This window comes from Egretta garzetta, unplaced genomic scaffold, assembly GCF_000687185.1.
Source record: "Egretta garzetta isolate BGI_Z169 unplaced genomic scaffold, ASM68718v1 scaffold63, whole genome shotgun sequence".
NCBI lineage: Eukaryota > Metazoa > Chordata > Aves > Pelecaniformes > Ardeidae > Egretta > Egretta garzetta.
The window spans coordinates 901,275-923,696 of record NW_009259199.1 but is presented as its reverse complement, the minus strand read 5'-3'; the positions used below and the strand labels follow the sequence as shown (position 1 = coordinate 923,696).

General features: G+C 38.0%; 1 protein-coding gene across 1 annotated transcript in view; it reads right to left on the bottom strand.

Annotated features, from left to right (window-relative positions):
• LOC104123559 (transcription factor Sox-3) overlaps positions 1-21,822 on the bottom strand; it is a 46,214-nt gene extending 24,392 nt beyond the window's left edge. Inside the window, exons 1-2 of the mRNA XM_009635827.2 lie at positions 21,704-21,822; positions 20,821-21,239 (exon numbers count right to left, since the gene is read on the bottom strand). Of these exons, the coding sequence (XP_009634122.1) occupies positions 20,821-21,239; positions 21,704-21,822 (538 nt within the window). The remainder of the gene's footprint in view (positions 1-20,820; positions 21,240-21,703) is intronic.
• Between the last annotated feature and the right edge of the window lie 600 nt (positions 21,823-22,422).

Below are 22,422 nucleotides of genomic sequence, written 5' to 3'. Positions count from 1 at the left end.
CAGGAATGTTTTGGTGTCCGTACTGTATTTTGGATTACTTTTTTGTGTTTACTGTGGTAATTTAATAGAAGGAGGTTCAAATCAGGCAGGTCAGATCTCAGCATGAACTCTGTCGATTTTTGGCAGCATTTTGGTTTTATTTTTTATCACATTCCTTTCTTCATACCGCTCCAACATTGAAATTTGTGCCTCAAATATAGAATGTGTCAAAATATATTTTTCAGTGTGTAAAATATTTAATTTAGAATGCAAAAATGCACAATTTGACCATGTTTCACTTTATTTCCTTTTTGGCTCTTTGAATTTCACTTGGGTGAATTCTGTGGATAGAAGCACATTTCGGGGCAGCAGGGACATGCTGTTGATGATGTACATTTGTACCAGGATTACACAAACATAACTAATGTTGGAATTTGTTTCCATACAGGTAATCAGCCAGATAGCTGTGTTACTACACAGTGTTTGTGTAGCAGATTTGTGAATGCTTCTTCAAGTTCAGACTCACCTTATTTCACCAGAATCAGGAATTCTTATTATCATTTGTTTCTGGCCATACCTATGAGCTGTCTGAAACAAGATGGTTCTGTTGCCCTTGCTCGTGCTTCACAAATTTAAACCAGCAAAGGGTTTGCCTGCGTATCTGCAGGACACCAGCAGAAAATTTTAGTATCTCCTCTTCTGTATTTTGTGAATGTAAAACTTCTGTAAACTCAAATAGATAATTTGGATGCAAAAAGTATCTGGTATTTCAACACTAGTACCATCTTAGGAAATATATTCACACAAGCTTAGCATGTTTTTACCTTGTCACAACTGCTACAGAACCATGCCATTTCTAAATGAATCACTGCACGCTTATATTTGTTCTTACCAAAGGCTGACCGAGTTCAGCACATCATTTTCATGTTTAAAAGATGATTTGGGAATGCTGCGTGCAACACAGAATGAACAGTGGTTAGCCAGGGCAAAAATGTAAATACCAGGTCCTAACTCTGTAATCTTTACATAGACATTGTTTCCAGGGACAGCAGTAGGTATTTTGCCTGAGTAAAGGCAGGAGGATCAGGCTCCACCGTGCAATTTTATATGAAAATGAAGTGGATGAGATACTTCTATTAGGCTCATTTAAAATAAAATAGGAGGGCTGCCTTTTGTCTGCACTGCTAATAAGAAAAATATGCTAGAATGGAAGGTAGTTGTAATAAGGTATGTCCCCATTTTTCTCAATTTTGCCTGCTTCTCTTTGATATGATTATGGATGTCATATATAAATGCTATTTCTTCAGGGTGGATTTATTAATTTTGGAGATGTACATTCTTCTAGTACATATGTAAGAATTGACCATTTACACATAGGGGAAGAGAAAGGGTAGAGAGACACATAGAAAACAGATGGTGTAGCAAAGAACATTGTGTCTGCATCATTCTTCATAAATAACACGAATCACACAGAATTGCCAGAGATTATTTTAATGGCTCGACCCTTATGCTGTTATGGTAATTACAGAGAGAGTTTTAAACCCCTCCACCAGGGAAATTATGCATCAAAATAGTAAAATTTTGTAATGAATTCCAATTGTTATTCAAAATCTTTATCAGAACTTTGGGCATTAATAGTTCCAGTACTTTTTTCCTTCTGGAGGACCATAAACACTGCTTAGAAAAACAGCAGAAAACATGCAGTATATCTAAAATTGATGCAACTCTTATTGATTTCAGTGAAATGGTGCTGATTTACCCCGAATGAATTCATGGCTCATCATTTCTATATGTGGGAGAAAACTACTTTAGGATGAAAGGCTCCTGGATAGGCAGGGACATACTTTATGACAGTTAAGGCCATTTCAGTCCATGGTTTACCTGCTGGGTTAGGGAATCAGTTAAGGTTACAGATGTCCAGAGTCTCTCAGTCTGTCCTTTCGTTCCTTGTGGAAATTTTGTCCAGGAAGAATTTGTGGAGTTAGCCTCTTTTTCTCTGACTTCTGCACATCCAGCAGTTAGGTCAGAAGAGCAGCAGATACCCAAGGAAGTGTGCCTTCTGCACGCTGCATTTTGTGCCTGTGCACTGATGTCTCTGGAAAATCATGGATGTATCTTTGGCAACTCTGGTGATTCATAATGGCAATGGAAATTTTCTGGTTCAGAGTGAGGTACTGAGCAACAGGTTTTCAGAATTATTTTTACCTTCTTATCTTCTGCAACAGGGCTGAAGAAGTAGAAATAGTGACCACTGCTTCTGTTTTTACCGCAAAGTGCCTGCTCCATCATAACAGAGCTTGCCCTCACTACGTTCAACACCAAAGGCTAAACTCACTTAGACTTTTTTGTCATCAACCAGTAACTAACTGCAATGCATCCTATTCATTTCAACATAAAACCTCAGTGCTATGTATCAAAGGGGGATAGACTCTGGCTCTGGGTAGCTGAATACACAGAAACAAAAGGTCTGTTCGCAGAGCAAGCGGGCTAGCACACAAGGTGCTCTCAGTGAATGATCTGACTGAAGGTGTGGATTTTCCGCTGGTGAGAGACAGTAAGGCATTCCCCACATGTAGAGTTGGCACCTTCTAGGTCTCTGTAAATTCATAGTGTAGCTTAATGCTCATTTGCTGCCTCTTGTAGACAAGCCCCAAGATAATTGTTAATATTTAAAAAGCTGTTCTTTCTCAAACAGGAATCTTCTACCTCTCTAAAGCAATATCTTAAAGACAGATTAGAGGGAAACCCTCAAAAGCTGCTAAACAGATGTAAATGTAAACACCAGGATATTTTATACATCTGAAAATAATGATACAAGAGTTTTCCAAGTATGATAACATCACTCCTTGTATCATACTAAATTAATAACATCTCTCAAGCACCTGCCTAAACCAGAATTCTTTCCAAGAGACCAAGCATAACCTCTCTCATTAAATCAGCATTCAGAGGGCTAACTAGCAGATGCTGCTGACATGAACCCAAATGTAATCTCTTTAACCTTGTCCTGTGGGGAGCAGACAAGTCATGACCGAGTAATTCCAACTAAATTAGATTTTATGTGAAAGTGTATAATCTAAATTAAATTTGATTAAAATGACTCACTGATTTGTGTTTGCTTTTAAAGGCCCTAATGTAGCCACAGTGATCAGTTTTCAGTAATCTGTGCAATCTGATCAATTAATTTTCCATGCTTGGATCAAAATTTTTTACCCAGTAGATTTTTCTATATTAATCATATTTCTCTTGAATATCCATGGATAGATTAGGTGTTTTCTATTCAGACAGACTCTCATTGTAATTCAATTTTCATCGTGTTAATGAAGAAAATGGTGAAATCTAACTGTGGTGACTATAAAGATGCCTGATGTAAAATATAAAAAACTAACTGCAAGGAGAGAATCATGAGGTCATCAGCTGATCAGAGGACAATATGAAATGCAAAAGATTGTAAGACAGGTGAATCAGAAAGGGCTAGGGGAAAGATTTTTTTTTCTGTTCTCCTGTCCCGAAAAGCCTGTTCAGTGGGAGGCTTTGCTCAGCACAGACTCACTGCAGCCATAGGAGCGGAATTCTGCAGCTGCCTGTTTGTGTAATGATAAATTTCCTGGGCTTAACCCCTTCACATCCTTTTCCCCTACTGGGAATTTGTGTAAGTGGGATGAATCTTGGTCACTGACTTTATTACATTTTTAAATCTTAATTGAGTACTGCTAGCACTGGTTAGTGACTGTATTCTCAACACTAATCACAGTCTGCAATCAGCAAACAACATATAGGTACTAATTAAGACTTATTAAATTAACATGACAGTTTTATTTGATGTATAAAGTCAGGGGTTGCTGTGTGCTGAATGTAACTTTTAATTTCAATGGGAAGAAGATCATGGACTCTATACAAGGATTTATGTAATTTTTTATAAGAAGCTGCTGTTATCACTTTTCCAGATACTGTTTCTCTCTGGTGACTTTTTCTTTTCTTGGATATCATATATTTCCATAGCTTGAAGGCATTGTTACAAATCCACAATTCTATAGTGAACCGGACTTACTAGAAGGAGACAGGTCATTTTTAGGGACGTGAATAGATATAGAACAGTGCCTGGTTATGTTAACATGAAAAGGCTTGAAGTTGCAGAAGGAAATTAAGATGCATTATTGGTGATGTTATGCAGGTGATAACCCTCATGTTAAATTTTGGGTTATGCACATATTAAACTGCTAACTACTCCAGGTAGCTGTGGCAGAACATTGGAATAAATCAAAGGGAATGAGGTGCCCAGTGTTTACTTGGCTTTTTTCTTTTTTTTTTTTAGTCTGCTCAGACTCTTTTCCCACCCTTAATTACCACAACTACAGCTCTTTGCTCATTCTTCCTTATCACCTCAACAGACCTTGTGTAGTCCAGATAGCTCACTAAGCCTGCTCCTTGCCTATGGAGCAAACCCCTTCAGCTTGTGTTTAATTTTAAGTGTGGGAATATTTTCACAGATTTAAATGAGATTCTTTACAGGCTTAAAATTCAGCATGAGTTTCTGCCCTTTTCTGGAGTGAAGCAGAGGAAAACTCCCCTCTTCCTCAAAGACTGTGTCTGAAATCTACTCTGTAGTGCTCATCAACTTGTTTAAAATGTTCTCTCTCCAGACAACATCTCTGGTATTAAAACTCTTATGAAGAGAATAAAAGCATGAGTCAGTAAACTGCTCCCTTCTCCACATTCTCTGCTGGAAACAAAGCAAAGTTATTCCACCTCAGCACCTGCAGTGGTTCTGCACCAAGAGTTTTCTTTGCCCTTCTAGTTTTTATTGAGTGGGAGAACAGAAAACAACACAAATTGTTTCCCTTCTCTAGAGGATCACTCCTTGTTTTTTTCTTAGTGTAATGAAAAAAAGCGCACTATACTTCACTGATACTTTTTAAGCTTTGTGTTGTTTTTCTAATCACAAATTTACCTAAAACTTTTGTTGAACATCTGAAAAAAATCTGTTTCAATTTTTGGATTTATTTTTGCTAGACAGAGTTGGTGGAAATTATCCATATTCCAAAGATCTGACATTCAAAATAACCAAAACATGAATAGAAGTAAATTGAAACTATTCCATTTATAGACTTCTGTACCTTCTACTTATATTTTTCTTGTGCATGAAGCATTCATATTGGCTTATTAAACAGCCAGGTTGCATTCTGCTTGTTTAACTTCTAATACCTTTTTTTTCATACCTCGAGACAGCTGTCCCCTTCTTCAGTTAACAGGATTATAAATGTCAGTGCTCTGACTTAGCAAAACTCTTACCTATGTGCTAAATTTTGCATACTGTCCTGGTTTTGGCTGGGATAGAGTTAATTTTCTCCCTAGTAGCTGGCATAGTGCTGTGTTTTGGATTTAGTATGAGAAAAATGTGGATAACACATGGATATTTTAGTTGTTGCTAAGTAGTGCTTATACTAGTTGAGGACTTTTTCAGCTTCCCATGCTCTGCCAGGTGCACAAGAAGCTGGGAGGGGGCACAGCCAGGACAGCTGACCCCAACTGTCCAAAGGGCTGTTCCAGACCATACGGCTTCATGCTCAGTATAGAAACTGGGGGGAGTTGGCTGGGGGACAGTGAACACTGCTCTGGGACTGGCAGGGTGTTGTTTGGCGGGTGGTGAGCATCACTTGTATTTCCTGGGTTTTGTTTCTCTCCTGTTGTTTTCCTGTTATTGTTATTATTATCCTCAACCCACGAGTTTTCTTACTTCTGGTCTTCCGATTCTCTCCCCCACCCCACCACGAGGGAGGAGGGTGAGCGAGCAGCCGTGGGGTGCTTGGTTGCTGACTGGGGCTAAGCCTCAACACATACATTAGTAAGCCCTAACTCAGTGTGTAGAATGTAATCAAACATGACTGATGTCACTGGAGCAGCTCTACTTTTGAAAGTGAGACAGAAAATCTCTTTGGGGAGTGAGGAAACAAGATCAGATGAGTGCTGTTCCAAGAAAGCTTATAATATCCCTGCAATCACGTTCTTTTTCTGTGTTTTGCGTATGACAAATGCTCTTTCACTGGATCCTGAGTAACTACCCCACAATGACAATAAAGAAGAGAGAACCTGTAGCTCCTAAAAAGCAAGCATGGGCCAGCCTAGGAATCTCATTTATATTCATTCACATTAAAACTACAGTTTTATGTTTGGGAAGTTTGTGACCAGAAAAGTTAAGACCTTTGAAGAATTGTGTTAAATTTAAAAAAACTAGTAGTCATTTTTACTGTAAAGAATAGCTCCTTATTTTTCATATCTAAAAGATTGAACCCTTCACCATGATTAATAAAGTCTCGTTGTTATCTACTTTTGTCATAAAAAACGATACACAAAAGAAACAGTCTGAAAAAACACAAAGATAAAATGCTAGCATGAACATTTGTACCGACACTGCTAATTAAAAGACTTAACTTATTAGTCTTTAAGTAGCAAAAAAAAAAAAAAAAAGAAACAAACAAGTATAATTTGCTAGATTAATTTTATGTTCTGTTCTATTTAATCAAACTATACCTATAGTGAAAATGACAAATCTGAGTTGTCAGACTATGGATGATAAGAAAGATAAAGGTCATATATTTTAATGTCATAGAAGGTCTTATTAAAGGAACCTTAATTACATTAGGTATCCATGAAGCATTAATTAAATACTGTCTGAAATAATTAGGTCCAAGTTACTGATGATTTAATTAAACTCAGTTTTTTATTTTATAAGAAAACTACAGGTCCAGTATCAGTCTGTTGGCAGGATAATTGATAATGTGTCAGAAGAGCAAAATAGTAACCTTGACCAGCTATGTCGGAAGGACACCGTGGTGAGCAGGCTGTCCTGCCTGCCACACCTCATGGGGGTGAAATGTGTTTCAGTGTGCTTGGTTTATTTCAAAGGGTGCAGAATCCAGAAGAAATAAAGAAAAAGGTTTTGGCTCATATTCTCAACTTGTGTAAACTCTCATAGCATATCAGATGGTAGTTCCTGACCTCTTAGTCCTGCTGAGATTCCTTGCAAATTTTGGTCAGGATTCTTTGCTGTATCAATTGGTAGGAGTTCTACAACGTAAGGCAGATACACATCTAAATTCCTGGTTTTACATGTCTACCACATGTCCCCCAAAGTTGCAAAGCTTTCTCCTCTTCCCTTCTACAAGTTAAAAAAGATTGTGTAAACAAGCTAGTGACTCCTTTGCATACAGGAGGCCCTGCCAATTCCTTGGTTATATATGGTTAAAGAAAGCATGACTGGCTGCAGGTCAGCTGGCGAAGAGCTTACCTGATCTTTTAGGATGAGGGAAATATCACATGAGTGAAGCATCATCCCCTACTTAAACAAAACCACCACAGGATATATGTGGGATTACCGGGGGGAAAAATAGAGTACTGGAAAGGCAAGAAGTATGTATGGTGAGTTTGTATGTGGAGCGAGGCAGTGAAGGCATTTTGAGGAAAAAGAGCCTTTTCCTGTCTATACCATGACTGGGAACTCAGGCTACATGGCGTTACAGAGATGGACTCTATGACTTGGTTCTGAATACCCACATCCACTGGCAAGAGAGATCCAAACTCTGTTTTGCCAAGCTGACTGGCTGATCTCAGGCAAGTAAACCCCACACTTCAGTTTTTCCTCTTGTAAAATGAAAAGGGACAGCTATATTTACCTCATAATTATAAGCAGTACTTTCTAGTACCTGTAAGTGATACTGCTATAGAAAATTACTATAGAAATGCACCATATTGACTTGAGAGTTCTAAGCAACAGAGGCAGTCTCATGCCCACAGCGAAGAGCCAAACTTCTTTAAGATCAACAATCACCAAGGGTTACATAGACAGCTTAAAAAACATCCTTTCTAGTTATGGACAGTGCCTAATTAAGAAAAATGTTCCAGTATATAATCTGGACAACTAACATCGGTCACGTGTAGGGTTCTGGATAAACAGAACAGGAGAATCTCTTTGTATTAAAACTTGCATGCCTCCTAAACATCACTTTCCACAGAGAGCTTTTTATTTTTGAAGGGGAATTAACCTGTCACTGTACAACAAAAAAGATTTTTAAAAATGAAAAAACAGACTAGAAACCTCTCATAGTTTATACTGTACAGAGCAAAGCAGGTTCAACAAAGGAACACTTACCTTAGCCTCTTTACAAAGTTCTATGAGTTCTAGCACCCACTGAAATCAAAAGATCATTGAAGAGCCTATTATTTCACCATGGAAAAGTCACAAATTCTTAAAACCCCAAAATGTCATCAAAACTGTCACTGGCAGGCTGGGGTTTTTTATGACCACAGTCACAGTTACGACATCTAATGAAAACCCATATTTTACAAGAGATGTGAATGATTTCAAAGTGCTAAGGAAATGCTAAGATATTGACTCAGTAACTGGTCAATCTCTTTAATTAAATCCAGAAAGACAGTTTTACAATAAATTTAACAATTGACTTGTTGGTCGGACACTTCTGGAAAGACAGAGTTTTATATAGCGTGTATGAAAAACATGACAGCTGTACTGGGCACCGTACCTTTTTGTTCGCTGCTGCTTTCACATCTTCCTCAAGATATTAATGAAACATTTCTCTTAGGCTTTCTCAGTCTTGAATCTCCTTTCATTAGAGATGAAGACTGAAATATAAATAAAGTCTATTTTTAAAACTAAATGGAATTGCTCTGTTCTTTGTTTTTAAAGCAAGCTTTGTTCAAGTCATTCGAAAGACAAAACCAGAAGTTAAAGTTTCATTCTTTTCCTCAGCAAACTCTCTATGACTTTGATTCCTAATTTATGATGTAAAATAGACCTACGCTTTACCCCACCTGATTGCTTGTGCCATCTATGTAATGCAGTCTATGTAAAAATCCTTAACCCTTTTTTCAGGCAAAAGTAAAATTTTATTATGATGTTTTTCATTAAATCCTCTTTCTTTGACAGGCACTGTTATAGTAATCAGTAATAGATAAGAGTATGAATTAGCATCTGTATAATGTTTCAAAACTACTAAAACTATAAACATACTAGGTATCAATGAGTAATGTAGAAAGCAGACCTTCATTATTAATATACTGTTTCAAAAATTCTGTTGTCACTGTTTGGTATCAGAGCACAGGTATAAAAATGACAGGTTTTATTCCTAAAGTTGTAATTTCCACTGAAATAATTTGCCTTCTAAGATGTTTTTGAAACACTTTTTAAAACACAGAAATCTTTCATGTATTTGACAAGAATATAATTGTGTGAATAATCTCTCTGAATAAGGAGTACATTGCATATCTGCAAAAGAGGTTACAATCTGTTAAACAATATATTGTATGCTGTTTTTTTGCTTATGCACGTACACACACACATATACTGTAAGGTATGTAACGGTCATTGTTTGTCTGCAGACAGTATACAGACAAAGCAGACACGGGCACTAAAAAGAGTCCAGGATCTGGGACAAAGAGCCAAGCAGATGGATTAATGGGAAACTGATAACACAGTGTCAAACGGGATGCTGTTCGATACCGAGATATTCTACCCAGAAGGATACTCCACATCTAAGTTTTATGTTGTTTGGTATATAATGCCAGTTTTACTACAGCACACATTCTTTGGAGTCTGATATGTACGATCTTTTCTCATACTCAGCAGTACCAATTTGCTCCATGACCTCTGCTTCTCGGATCACCAGTCTGAATCAGTACTGTTTGAGTCCTTGTTGATATTTGTTGCCTTTGTGAATTTGACTTTACCTTTTCGTACTGTGAAAAAACTAAAAGCTTTAAGTAAAGGATATCAAATGTGATACATGGCTAAGGCATTAATTAATTTTTTATACTGGGCTAGATCCTGCTCCCCTAATCTAGGCAAAATACAGACTGCAGTGGAAATTCTGGTTCAGTTTCTCCAACAGGATCAAGTACTGTACAGAACTATCGCTCCCTGTCATTATAGCAATCAAATAATTTAGAAAAGTGATCTCTCGAATTAATCTTTTTCAAAGTGACATTAACTGTCAACAAATGAGATGGAGAATGAAAGGAAAACTGCTGCTTGTGTTTTACCTGTTTTGCCACCTGTTAACTGAAATGAATGAATAAACTGAATACTGCTGGGGAATCCTTGGATTCCCTGAAAACAGTGTCTAGAAAATTAACTTCCATTCAAAGATACATTGGTGATCGAGTATATATAAGTTAAATTAAAATTATATCACATGCAGAATAAAATTATATCAGACTGTGAAGGCTAACAACCAGTTAAAAAAAAGATGCTTTAAACAGTTTTAGTACTACAAATTCTATACAGAAACAAGCTTTCATATTGACAACAACATTGGCAACATCTGTTACTTGAATATCCATAAGCTGTGCACACAATTGCAACATTTTTCCCCAGATATTTCTAAATACTGCTTTTAGAGTTTAAAAGTCATGCAGATCTAGTATGAATTTCTTTATGTGAGCAAAGATGTTCTGGTAGAGATGTCTCAGGGCACACAGCTACCCACAAAATTGTAAAAGTCTGCAAAACAACCTAGCAGAAGCAGATCTACAATTAACAAACAAATTTGACAAGGCAGTTTCTGGATCTTTACTTATTTTTATGTTACAAGCACTTACCTGATGTCTCGTGCAATATGCTATAAAGATATTTCCTAAAAGATTTTGGCAAATGAATTATGTAGCTGAAATGTAATAACGAAGGTAGAAATTTGTCCTGTTATCAGTCACACACATTCAAGCAGAAACCCAGTGCAGCACAGTAGATAGAACTATAAGCTCTGGGATCTTCTCATTCAACCAAGATTGCTTCATACAAAAGTTGACAATACACTACTGAAAGCCATTGTTGATATTCAACATTTTTTAAATAGCTGAACAGAATAGACAATAAGGCATGAAGGAAAACTTGGATAGGAGGCTGGCCCGGATTCCGGGTTCAGAAAGGAAAAAGCATTAAAAATGGACAATAAATATGTGATTCTCATTTTTAATTGCCCTGTATGTGTCAATTAACTGATCTTTACCATGCTGAAATTCCACCCATTTTAAAGCAAGAATAAAGTGTGAACCATAATTTTTTCATTTACTAAGGTCTAGGTGCAGTTTTAAATTTTGGCACTGAAAGAGACATATGTTTCCATGGTTCACACACATCATCTGTTAATGTAAATTAAGGAATTTGCAAAATCACTGGAAGATCCTCCCATTAATTGTTAGACACATCCGTTTAGGCTGAGGAGATCATACATTTCAGTCACTATATCAGAAAAAGGAATAATGTGAAATACTTCTTAAAATTATGAAAAGCAAGTATTTATATTTCCTGTTATTATCTCCTACCGCTCTATTTCCTCAATTAAAAGAGATAAGACCACTATGTCCACTACAGCCCTTGAAGAACTTCACAAAAATTTAGAGATCTTACACATTTTGGCTTATTTTAACAACTCTTTGTATTGTCTAAGATTTCCATGCCAATAGGGTAAAATTCCACCTTGTATAACTCTGAAAAACTGAATCAGGGTGAGCAGATGTTATTCTTTTCTACCAACACATCTGAAGCACCTTGTGTAGATCATATTAAAAACAGTATGGTTAGCAGTTGGCAAAGGGTGAGTTTAAACAATTTTATTTCTTGATAATCTAGATACTCCAGCAAAACATTCTACTTCACCCTGTGGCTCAGAAGTATGGCTGTCTCCAGCTCTGCTTTGGATTTCATTGTACTCTGCTTCACCCAGGCTATATTCAGTACTCCTTTCTCCATATTTTTTTTTAATGGAGAACATTTTCAGATTATTTGAAGCCAGACAAAGTAGTTTATCATGAATGTTGGTAGAGTAATTTAGCTGGTTTTTTTTTTGTTAACCCTGTTGTATTTTCCACTAATTCTGATCTTGAATTTAGAATGTGAAAGTTAACTGCATTTTATAGTGCATCTTTCCCTCTTGTTTTCAGCTAGTCCTATTAAATGTTCTACTAAAATTTAGACATCACCTACATTATTCAGGCTTCCTTGAAGAAAGGATATTACTTGGTTTGCCTATGCTATATCTGAGCTGCTCATTCCAGGAAAAGTCTGAAAGCCCAGGTGTGTCCAACACTTGTCACTAAGCACATATATTGTCCTCTTCATGAGTTTGAATTCAACTTGAAATCAGGCCGCCTACAAATACTGCCTGCCCCTGCAACAAAATCATATTTGCCAGTGAGGATGACTAATGCAAGAACTGATCAACAGATGACTCTGAGCGGAGTGCCAGGGAAGGGACTCTAAGCAGGAAAGTAGGCCTGAGTATATAATCTTAAAGGACTTTTACCTGAGTGCCCCTTAAAATCTTTTCCCTAAAGACAAGGACTGCAACCAGCTGATTAATACTTTGCACTCCTGCAAAGCACAGTGGGTACAGCCCTTTCAATTTATGAGTCATGTTCACAGGTCCTTCTAGGGAAGTCCTAGAAGACATTCCCCATTTTAGTTGTATTTGACAAGTCATCCATCCTGACTTTCTCTAGAAGTCACCATCAGACAGCAGAGTGGAAATATATTGAATTTAAGCTGCTTTGGTTCAAAGTCCATTATACGGCATCACTATAAACCAGTTTTTCTCTGACCTTGCAAACAGAAGCTGTAAACGGAAGTGGTCAAATCACTTACTCAACCACACAAAGCCAAGAGAGTGGAAATGAAAATTACTGGGCCTTACATCATTGCAGCTAGAAGTGTCTCAGCAGCTCATCTGCTAGATCCTTGGATTTCAGAATTTAAAAACTAAGAACACAGAACAGATGTAATTGCATTGGTCTTTGTAAAGCTAATTCATTCTAGACAATGAAATCCTGCAAGCTGTCCAGCCCACCATGAAAGATATTTTCTAAGTTAAAAAGAAACAAGCTTGAGGCCTTCAGAAAGAAATCAAACAAGCACCAAGCATTTTGCTTGACAACTGTCGTTCCAGTCTAAGTTATACAAAGATACATATAGCTATTTCATTGAAATTAGTTCCATTGACTTCAGTTAGCTCACTGATGTCAGGGGAAATGTTCACGTGCTTGCACTAAGTCTACAGGATTGGGTCTAAACCAATTAGAGATATGACATCTGTATTGAATACTATTGCCTTTTCCCTTGTTCCTATGAGATTACTAAAACAATTGTCAGCAAGAAACCTAAGCATCAAATATCAATATACTTTGCAGTATCTTTTAAGATACCTTTCTTCCTTCTTGACACTTAAAATTATTCCTTTTCACTCTGATTTGCAATCTAAACACTCACATAAACTACAAAGTTTCGCCAGGGCAGGAAATCTTTTAAATAGCTGTGGCAAGATCTTTTTACGCAGTAGTGCTCATATGAAAACCTAGTTCTAAATGCACTATAGGCTGCAGTCCAAAGGCATGCGAGAAGAAATCAGAATATGAGCCTGGGCTCTTTTTACATCTTATCCAAAACTATGAATCACAGAGCACCTTAGCTTTCAAACAGGTGAGGATTTGAATAAGGAAAGGAATCCACCACTAGTTTTCCAGGTCAGGTTCCTCCTGTGTTATTACACAAATGCTATAGATACACTGCCTGTTTAAAATTTGTCTGTTCTTAAAAGGATAAGAAATTCTGTTCTTGAACCCCCAGTGTTTCACCCAGTGGAATTCTAAAATTGTCAGTAATAATTCTGTAAATTATATCTACAAGAAAATTGCAGTTTTATCCTTCTGAAGGAAAGGATTATTTTACTACATAGTTCAGTGTTCATCTCTGAAAATCACTTACTAGGCTGCTCTTGGCAAATTCACAAACTGCAGTTGTCAGGACTATCATAAAGTTGTATGCAACATCAATTTAACGATAACATTACACTGGTTTTTTCTCTAGTCTTGCATGGAGCCTGTGAATTTGTGGGAAAGAGATATTCAATACCAATGTATTCATGAACAATGAAGAAAATGACAGATCTGTGTTCTGAGGACATAACATACACCTTGTCCACATTTCATTTGGATCCTTTCAAACGACTGCCAATCCTTCTTCCAGATAAGTGTAGAACATTACATGTATTCAGTAACTGTTTAAATTATTTTAAAGTTTTAGGTTACTACTTTAATTGCAAAGTCTTAATTTTCCTCTCTTACTAAAGCCATGATATGAATTCTTCTCTCATTGTTATAATTTTCTGTGATATAAGCCTGCTATAATTTAGCACTCAACTGCATTGAATCCCATTATGAAGTCTCATCTTATATCACACAGAGTATATCTGAGTAGAAAACATAAAATGCTTAGCTTGTAAGGATAGGGAGCTTGTCATCTCCTTAATTTGATCACTGAAGTGAAATTTTGGATTAAAAAAGTTGGACTATAATGGCAAGATAATGCTAAATATCCAGATTTTTAAAATGAGTGACACACTGTATTTCAGAGATAGAGATATGTGTGACCTTCACAGAAGTTAATTAAAATATGGAGAAAAAAAAATTGCTTTTTTCTAGGAAGCTTGTATTTCAAATGTCCCTGACCCTAACTAATAGATGGGATAGTCCAATATGTCTGTTATTCCCCATACAAGGTCCCCTTGAATAATTTCCCTCTAGAGATTGTCATAGTGAGGATGTCCTCTGTTGCTCAGATTTCTACATGTTTAAAGGTAATTCTCTTTTGCTGGTCCTGATGTGACATTGGTTTAGACTTTGAACATTTCTCTGTTTGCAGGAAATCCTGGGTAGATCTTACATGGGATATTTGTGTTGACCTTGCAATACTATCTAATGATCTGTTTCCTTAATGCCTCTGTCTTAAATTTGCAGTAATAAATATGCAGACTCTTTGGTTTACAAATTCTTTTACAGCAGTAAGAACAAAGTGTTAGAAATAATGTAACACACAAATCAAAATGTTTTGTTTCCTTGATGGAAAAATAGTAACTGTAAGGAATTGCAGACTGAAAATCCAGTGAGAGTCCTAAAGTAATGTTAAAGAAATGGTCATGAATAAGCTAATAAATCAATCTTTGCTTGCAATGTCTTTTCAAACTTGAAGGAAATTAATTCCACATTCATTGCTTACTAACTGTCCAACAGCTAAAATAAGTTACTTGAAAAGGCACAGACCTGTATGAAACAAGAAAACTGTCAGATTTTTTAACTTTCAGTGTTTCTCCATATTTCACATTCTAGATTGGGGTGGAACAAACATTAAACTTGCATTCCACCTCCCAGTCCCAGAACTTTGAAGCCTACTGCAAAAGCAACACTGTGCTATTAAGGCTATGATATAGAAGACCCAGTTCAAGCCTTTGTTTTCCTAGTCTGTTCCACCAGAGCTAAGACCATAAGCACCATGCCTCTAAGCAGTTTAAGAGATGGCATGCTTTCATCTTTCTTATTGGAGCTGTTTGATTTTGAAAACTAATTAAATATTCTTTCCATAGGAACTAGAATGTAGATCCGCAGCAGCTCAAGAGAACGATCCAAGCATGTCACGGCTCTGCCAAAAGACTCTGCAAAAATACTGTGTAACTCTTTATACTCTCACAAATCTAGTCCTCAGCTTGTTTCTTTCCATGTTGTTCACAGTCGGCTGCTTTATCTGGATTATAGCGTGCAACATTTTCAATAGGATAGACTAGGGGAAATCTATGATACAATAAGCAACAACTTCATGGTCAGGCTGTAATTGTCCAGGTGGTGAAAGGTCGCTTGTAAAAGAGGTTCAGGTCCTAAGTCTGAATACTCCAACAGCCTGTGGACTATCCTGCTGTTCCATGGTATGTCATCCTAAACTTGGGAAGTGTTTTCCAGTGAAAGTCTTACAGAAGTGTTAGTTTCAATGAACTGACATTTTCTGATGAAAAACCATTTTGTCTAAACATCCTTGATAGTGCTAATGGTGTGTATATATATATATAGGTTAAATAAAATATTTATAAAAATGATTACAATTTCATTTTAACTGAGTAAAGGTAGAAAACGCTAACAATGAGTGGCTAAATACTCGCTGCTCACATAAAGGCACACTTTTTTTTCTAGCACAGTTGTGGAGCATAAGACATGGAGGTGGGTTTGGGGGAAAAGATGCAATAAACAGTGGACTCTTTTTCACAATAAATTTTCATAAAAAATATCTACAAGAGGCCAAGTTACCAGCGTTGGATATTACAATGTATTTGATTAATTTTTTCTTTTTTAATATAAAATTGTCAGATAATCTTGTCCTGTAAAAATACTACATTTTAAAATTCACCGTGGAGCTGTCAGGCACCCACAGCCTCTTAGAGCTAGAGCTGGTACTGAGCTTGTGCTCCTTGTCAAAATTTAATGAGACGACCAGTTCTAAAATAATTGAATTTTCATATCAGAGCGAACCAGGATTACTCAGACAATAAAAATGCTGAGTCCTGTACTGTTACTGGCAAATACCTTTTGCTTTGCTCATGAAATCAGTATGTAAATGTTCAGGGTTTGTATTTAAGGCATCTATGCATTTAGAGTTGTAGTACTAGCAATAATTTCAAATGGTGCCGTTGATAAGTAGCTGGGTGGTTTTTTTTGGGGTTTTTTTTTTTTTATAATGTTCAACCTGTAATTTGTTTGGTGAATCTGGATAAGCATTTAGTTTATATTTTATATAAATGTTAATGCTGTTGCAGTTTAATTATGTTTCTTAACTTTTAGCATTTCAAAAGTAGAATTTGAAGACCACTCCATCAGATTGTCTTGCTTTCATGGAATACATATGTGAGTACAGACCCACTGACATGACTTTAAAAAGTAGAACTGTCCAGAAAGTTAGTGCCTGCAATGAGTATGTGTGGAGTGGTGAGACATGAAGAGCAGTACAATGTGGTATGTATTCCTTGGCTTGCAGGTTGAAAAGTCAGCGGCAAAAAGGTCCCCATGAGAAGCATAAAAGGATTAAAATAAAGCAAAACAAAAAAGCCCCAGATTTGGGACTATTTACATAAATGCTTCAAGCCAAAATAAAAAGTACTCCAACAATACAGTGATTGGTACTACAGAAATGGCTAATGGGAATAATTAAATGGATTCTCAATAAATTGTTAGGCTGAACATCACTGACAAATACTTATTTTATTTTTTTGCTTTCCAGAGGTTATTATGAGGTATAAAACTTCAGGAATAAGGATAGTTAACTTTTCAAACAGGCCAGATGTCTGTGACTGTCTAGCAACAGGAGTTTTGCATGAATTTTCAATGTGTGGCAAACACATATTTGCCTAACTATAATTCACAAAGAAGAGACGCTGAACAACTCATAGGCCATAAAAGGCCTCTGATCCATTATCACATGATGCTTTCTAGCACATATCTTTCTATGAAACATACCAACCTGTCGTCATTATTAACACTTAAGGCAGAGTTAATTAGTCACACACATAATTTTGTCTCCCTGACCTAATTTAATTGATGTTCTTGGGTAGCTGCCCAGATATGCTACAGAAAATCTATACAGGAGAGAGGAATTCAGAAAATACATTTCCAAACTGAAAAGGGTTTGTGAGATGAATTAAAATCTCTCATAAAAGATGAACTGAAAAAAAAAATTTGCTGTGACTGCTGTCCTGCACCCTTCTCTTAGCCTGGGAGGAGACTGCATTGCTTGATGGGAGATGTAGTTTAATCCTGGACATTGGATTAAACCAAGAAAGAAATGCAGGAAAGATGCAATCTGAAAGGAAAAGAATCAAGCTCCTGTGCTTCACTTACATGATGGTAGAGTGCTGTGGGAGAGATCTTGTAAGACCTCTAGGGCCAGGTGAACATCTGAAATTTTTGTTATTACAGTAATATTGATTAGGAAAGTGATTGTTTATAAACATATTAAAACCTGGAATTGGGTGTTCAAGTGTATTTGATTTCTAGTCTGCAATCTTAATCAGCTCATAGCCACATAGTTAATATTTTCCTTTTTTAAAAAAAGACCTTCACTAATACTTCTGCAGATGAAAGTTACCTGATAACATTGTTAAAGAAGTCTTATTTTCTCTTAGCTGTTCATGGAGCCTCAAAGTTGCAGATAGTTCTGAAAATTGATTATAGCATATTTTAATAACAGAAATGATTTGTATAGGGGTGCTCAATCTGCCTGCCAACTGACCTAACAAAAGTTTGCCTTTTGCGTGGTGCCCTTGAATATTTAATCAGAGAGAAGACTGCACAGGTTCAGGGGAGGCATAGTTCTACCAAAATCATAGTATATAGAAAAGAAAAGCAATATTAGCCCAGAAAACTACACCTTGATCAGGCTATGCCCAACAGTAGTATAAAGTACTTGGTAAAGTTATTGGTCACCTGGTTTAAGCATGAAGAAATTACCCTTGGAAACATCCCCACAGATATTTATTTTTTGACCTAGTAGCTCCTGGAAGAGGTGAGGTGACATACCTGAGACTTTTAACTCATTCATTTTCAAAATTCTTATGGGTTTTTTTTCTGCTCTGTTTACTAAATATTGCTTTACTTAACTATGGTCTTGCTGCCTTACTGAAGGGTTGTTTTGATTGGGGTTTTTTGGTGTGCAAGATAATGAACAGTGATTTCTTTACTTCACCTGGTGAGTTAATAGCATGAATAGTAGACTAGAAGCTGGAAAACAAGATTAAGGATGAGAAATAAAAGCTCAGAAAAAAATTAGAAAACCTGAGAAATTGAATAAAACATTTTGGGGACAGCTAACCAAGAAGGTAAAACTACACTCAGCAAGTGTATAGACATCATGAGCCGTTAGTCTACTGAACTTCAAACTCTATAAATCACTCCCCTAAGGTAATAGCAGCCACAGTAAAGCACTCCCATGCCCTAAAACGGGTGCCTTCCTGAGGTTACACATGCTAGGGAAAGGGGACAGTGTAAGGAACTCAGACAAGAGGTCTCTACATCTAGTGGTGCAGAGAAATAGTATGTCTATTGTTCCAAGTTACTACAAGTTAAGCAGTCAACTTGGGCAACTTCGGGCTGTCTTTGTCTTTTTTATTTCCCCCCCCTCACATGTTCATTTCCTCAGACTTGAAATGTTATGTTGTTTCTGGCATCATGGCACCTGAGTTGCCACATCCCATTGATCCCTGTTTGAGAAAGAACATATTTACTAGGAAATATTTATGATTTTTTTTACTCTTCCTCCTGAAAGCTTTCCTAGTTAAGTATGACTTTAATACCTTGCATAGTTCTCTCCCACAATTATGAATAGATTTTACACAGTGCTGGCAGGCACTGTGTATCCAGTAATTAATTATAACATATGTGCCCTAGAGAATTCTCTTAAAGATAGTAACAGAGGGCAGTGGACAATTCCATCAGGTGACTCATGAAATCAGCAGTCTATTATTTTCTGAAATAAACCGAAAAAATATGTAGGGTATAAGAGACATAAGAAATAAAATCCTGTGGCAATTTCTTGAAGCCTGTGAAATAGGAAAATACTGTGAAGCAAATTCAAGCTTTGTATTTCAAACCACGAGTTTCTACCCAAATAGTCATTCATAAGAAAAAAAATTCAAAACCAGGAACAACAAGATTGGAACTTTTCCTGCAGATAAAAAGCAGGATAACTTGGAAAGACTCTAGAGCTAACAGTTAAAAACTCCACGTTCTAAAAAAAATATCACAGAGTCATAGAATCGTTTAAGTTGGAAAAGAACTTTAAGACCATCAAGTCCAACCATTAACCCAAGACTGCCAAGTCCACCACTAAACCATCTCCCTAAGCACCACACCTACCTGTCTTTTAAATACCTCCAGGCATGGGGACTCAACCACTTGCCTGGGCAGCCCATTCCAATGCTTGACAACCCTTTCAGTGAAAAATTTTTTCCTAATATCCAATCTAAACCTCCCCTGGTGCAATTTGAGGCCATTTCCTCTTGTCCTATCACTTGTTACTTGTGAAAAGAGGCCAACACTCACCTCACTACAACCTTCTTTCAGGCAGCTGTAGAGACTGATAAGGTGAGCCTCCTTTCCTCCAGGCTAAACAACCCCAGTTCCCTCAGCTGTTCATCAGACTTGTGCTCCAGACCCCTCACCAGCTTTGTTGCTCTTCTCTGGACACCATCCAGCACCTCAATGTCCTTCTTGCATTGAGGGGCCCAAAACTGAACACAGTATTTGAGGTGTGGCCTCACCAATGCTGAGTACAGGGGGACAATGACTTCCCTGCTCCTGCTGGCCACACTATTTCTCATACAAGCCAGGATGCTCTTGGCCTTCTTGGCCACCTGGGCACACTGCTGGCTCAGATTCAGCCGGGTGTCAACCAACACCCCCAGATCCCTCTCTGCCAGACAGCTTTCCAGCCACTCCTCCCAAAGCCTGTAGCATTGCATAGAGTTGTTTTGACCCAAGTGTAGGACCCAGCATTTGGCCTTGTTCATCCTCATACAACCGGCTGCAGGCCATCAATTCAACCTGTCCTGGTCTCTGTAGAGCCTTCCTACCTTCAAGCAGATCGATACTCCTGCCCAACTTGGTGTTGTCTGCAAACTTACTGAGGATGCACTCAATCCCCTCATCCAGACCATTGATAAAGATATTAAGCAGAACTGGCCCCAGTAGTCAACCCTGGGGAACACCACATGTGACTGCTGCCAACTGAAATTAACTCCATTCACCAGAACACTTTGGGCCCAGCCATCCAGACTGTTTTTTACCTGGTGAAGAGTATGCCCATCCAAGACACGAGCAGCCAGTTTCTCCAGGAGAATGCTGTGGGGAATGGTGTCAAAGGCTTTACTGAAGTCCAGGTAGACAACATCCACAGCCTTTCCCTCATCCACTAAGCAGGTCGCCTTGTCATAGAAGGAGATAAGGTTGGTCAAGCAGGACACCTACCTTTCATAAAGCCATGCTGACTGGGCCTGATCACCTCGCTGTCCTGAAAGTGCCACATGATGGCACTCAAGATGATCTGCTCTATGACCTTCTCCGGCACTGAGGTCAGGCTGTAGTTCACTGGATCCTCCTTCCGGCCCTTTTTGTAGATGGGTGTCACATTGGCTAACCTCCAATCAACCAGAACCTTCCCACTTAGCCAGGACTGCTGATAAATGATGGAAAGTAGCTTGGTTAGTACTTGTGCCAGTTCCCTCAGTACCCTTGGTTGGATCCCACACAGCTCCATAGACCTGTGTGTGTCTAAGTGGCATAGCAGGTCGCTAACCATTTCCCCTTGGATTATGGGAGCTTCATTCCACTCCCCATCCCTGTCTTCCAGCTCAGGGGTCTGGATAGCCTGGGAACAACTGGTCTTACTGTTAAAGACTGAGACAAAGAAGTCATTAAGTACCTCAGCCTTTTCCTCATACTTTGTTACTATGTTTCCCCCCACATCCAATATAGGATGGAGATTCTCCTTAACACTCCTTTTGTTGTTAATATATTTATAAAAATATTTTTTATTGTCTTTTATGGCACCAGCCAGCTTAAGTTCTAGTTGGGCTTTGGCCCTTCTAACTTTCTCCCTGCATAACCTCACAACATCCTTGTAGTCCTCCTGAGTTACCTGCCCCTTCTTCCAAAGGTCTTAAAATCTCCTTTCTTTCCTAAGTTCCAGCTAAAGCTATATAGGGTCTATAACAAAGTCCCATCACGATATCTGCCTTGTTGAATTTCCCCCTGATTCTTACTCATAAACACTCAGCACTGTTGTCACCAGCATTAAGCTCTAGACAGTCAAAATACTCCCTAACATAGAGGGCTGCCTTTCCTTCCTTACCTATCCCTTTTGCCATCCATTGCAGTACCCAGGTTGTGCAAGTCATCCCACCATGTTTCCATTATGGCAATTATATCATAGTTTTCCTGCTGCACAATGGCTTCCAGCTGTTGTTGCATTGCTGTAGATACACTTCAGCTGGGCTATTGATCCTGCCGCCTTTCAGGGGGCAGAAGCCTTAATTCCTATATGACTGTTCTCAGGTGCTTCTGTGGTTTCTAACACATCAACAGCCCTTGCATCTTTGCTGCTGTGTGGATCTCCATCCCCTACCTCCACTGAGATGGCAGACCAAAGGACCTTGCTAGCACGTTCAAACATTGTCATGCTACCCCCAAGCTGATCTCTAGAGAGCCTGGTTTTATCCCCTTCCCCCTTCAAACCTAGTTTTAAGCTCTTTCAATGAACCCTGCTAACTCCTGTGCAAAGATTCTTTTCCCACTTTGAGACAGGTGTACCCCGTCTGTTGCCAGCAGGCCTGGTGTCATGTAAAGCAACCCATGATCAAAACCCCCAAAATTCTGCCAGTGACACCAGGCTTGGAGACAGGTATTGATCTGCTGGCCCTTCCTGTTTCTTCCCTCATCCTTCCCTGCAACTGGAAGGATAGAGGAGAATGCTGCTTGTGTTCCTGATCCCTTAACCAGTTGTCCTAAGGCCCCAAAGTCGCTCTTGATTGCACTTGGACTTCTTGTTGCAACTTCATCACTGCCTACCTG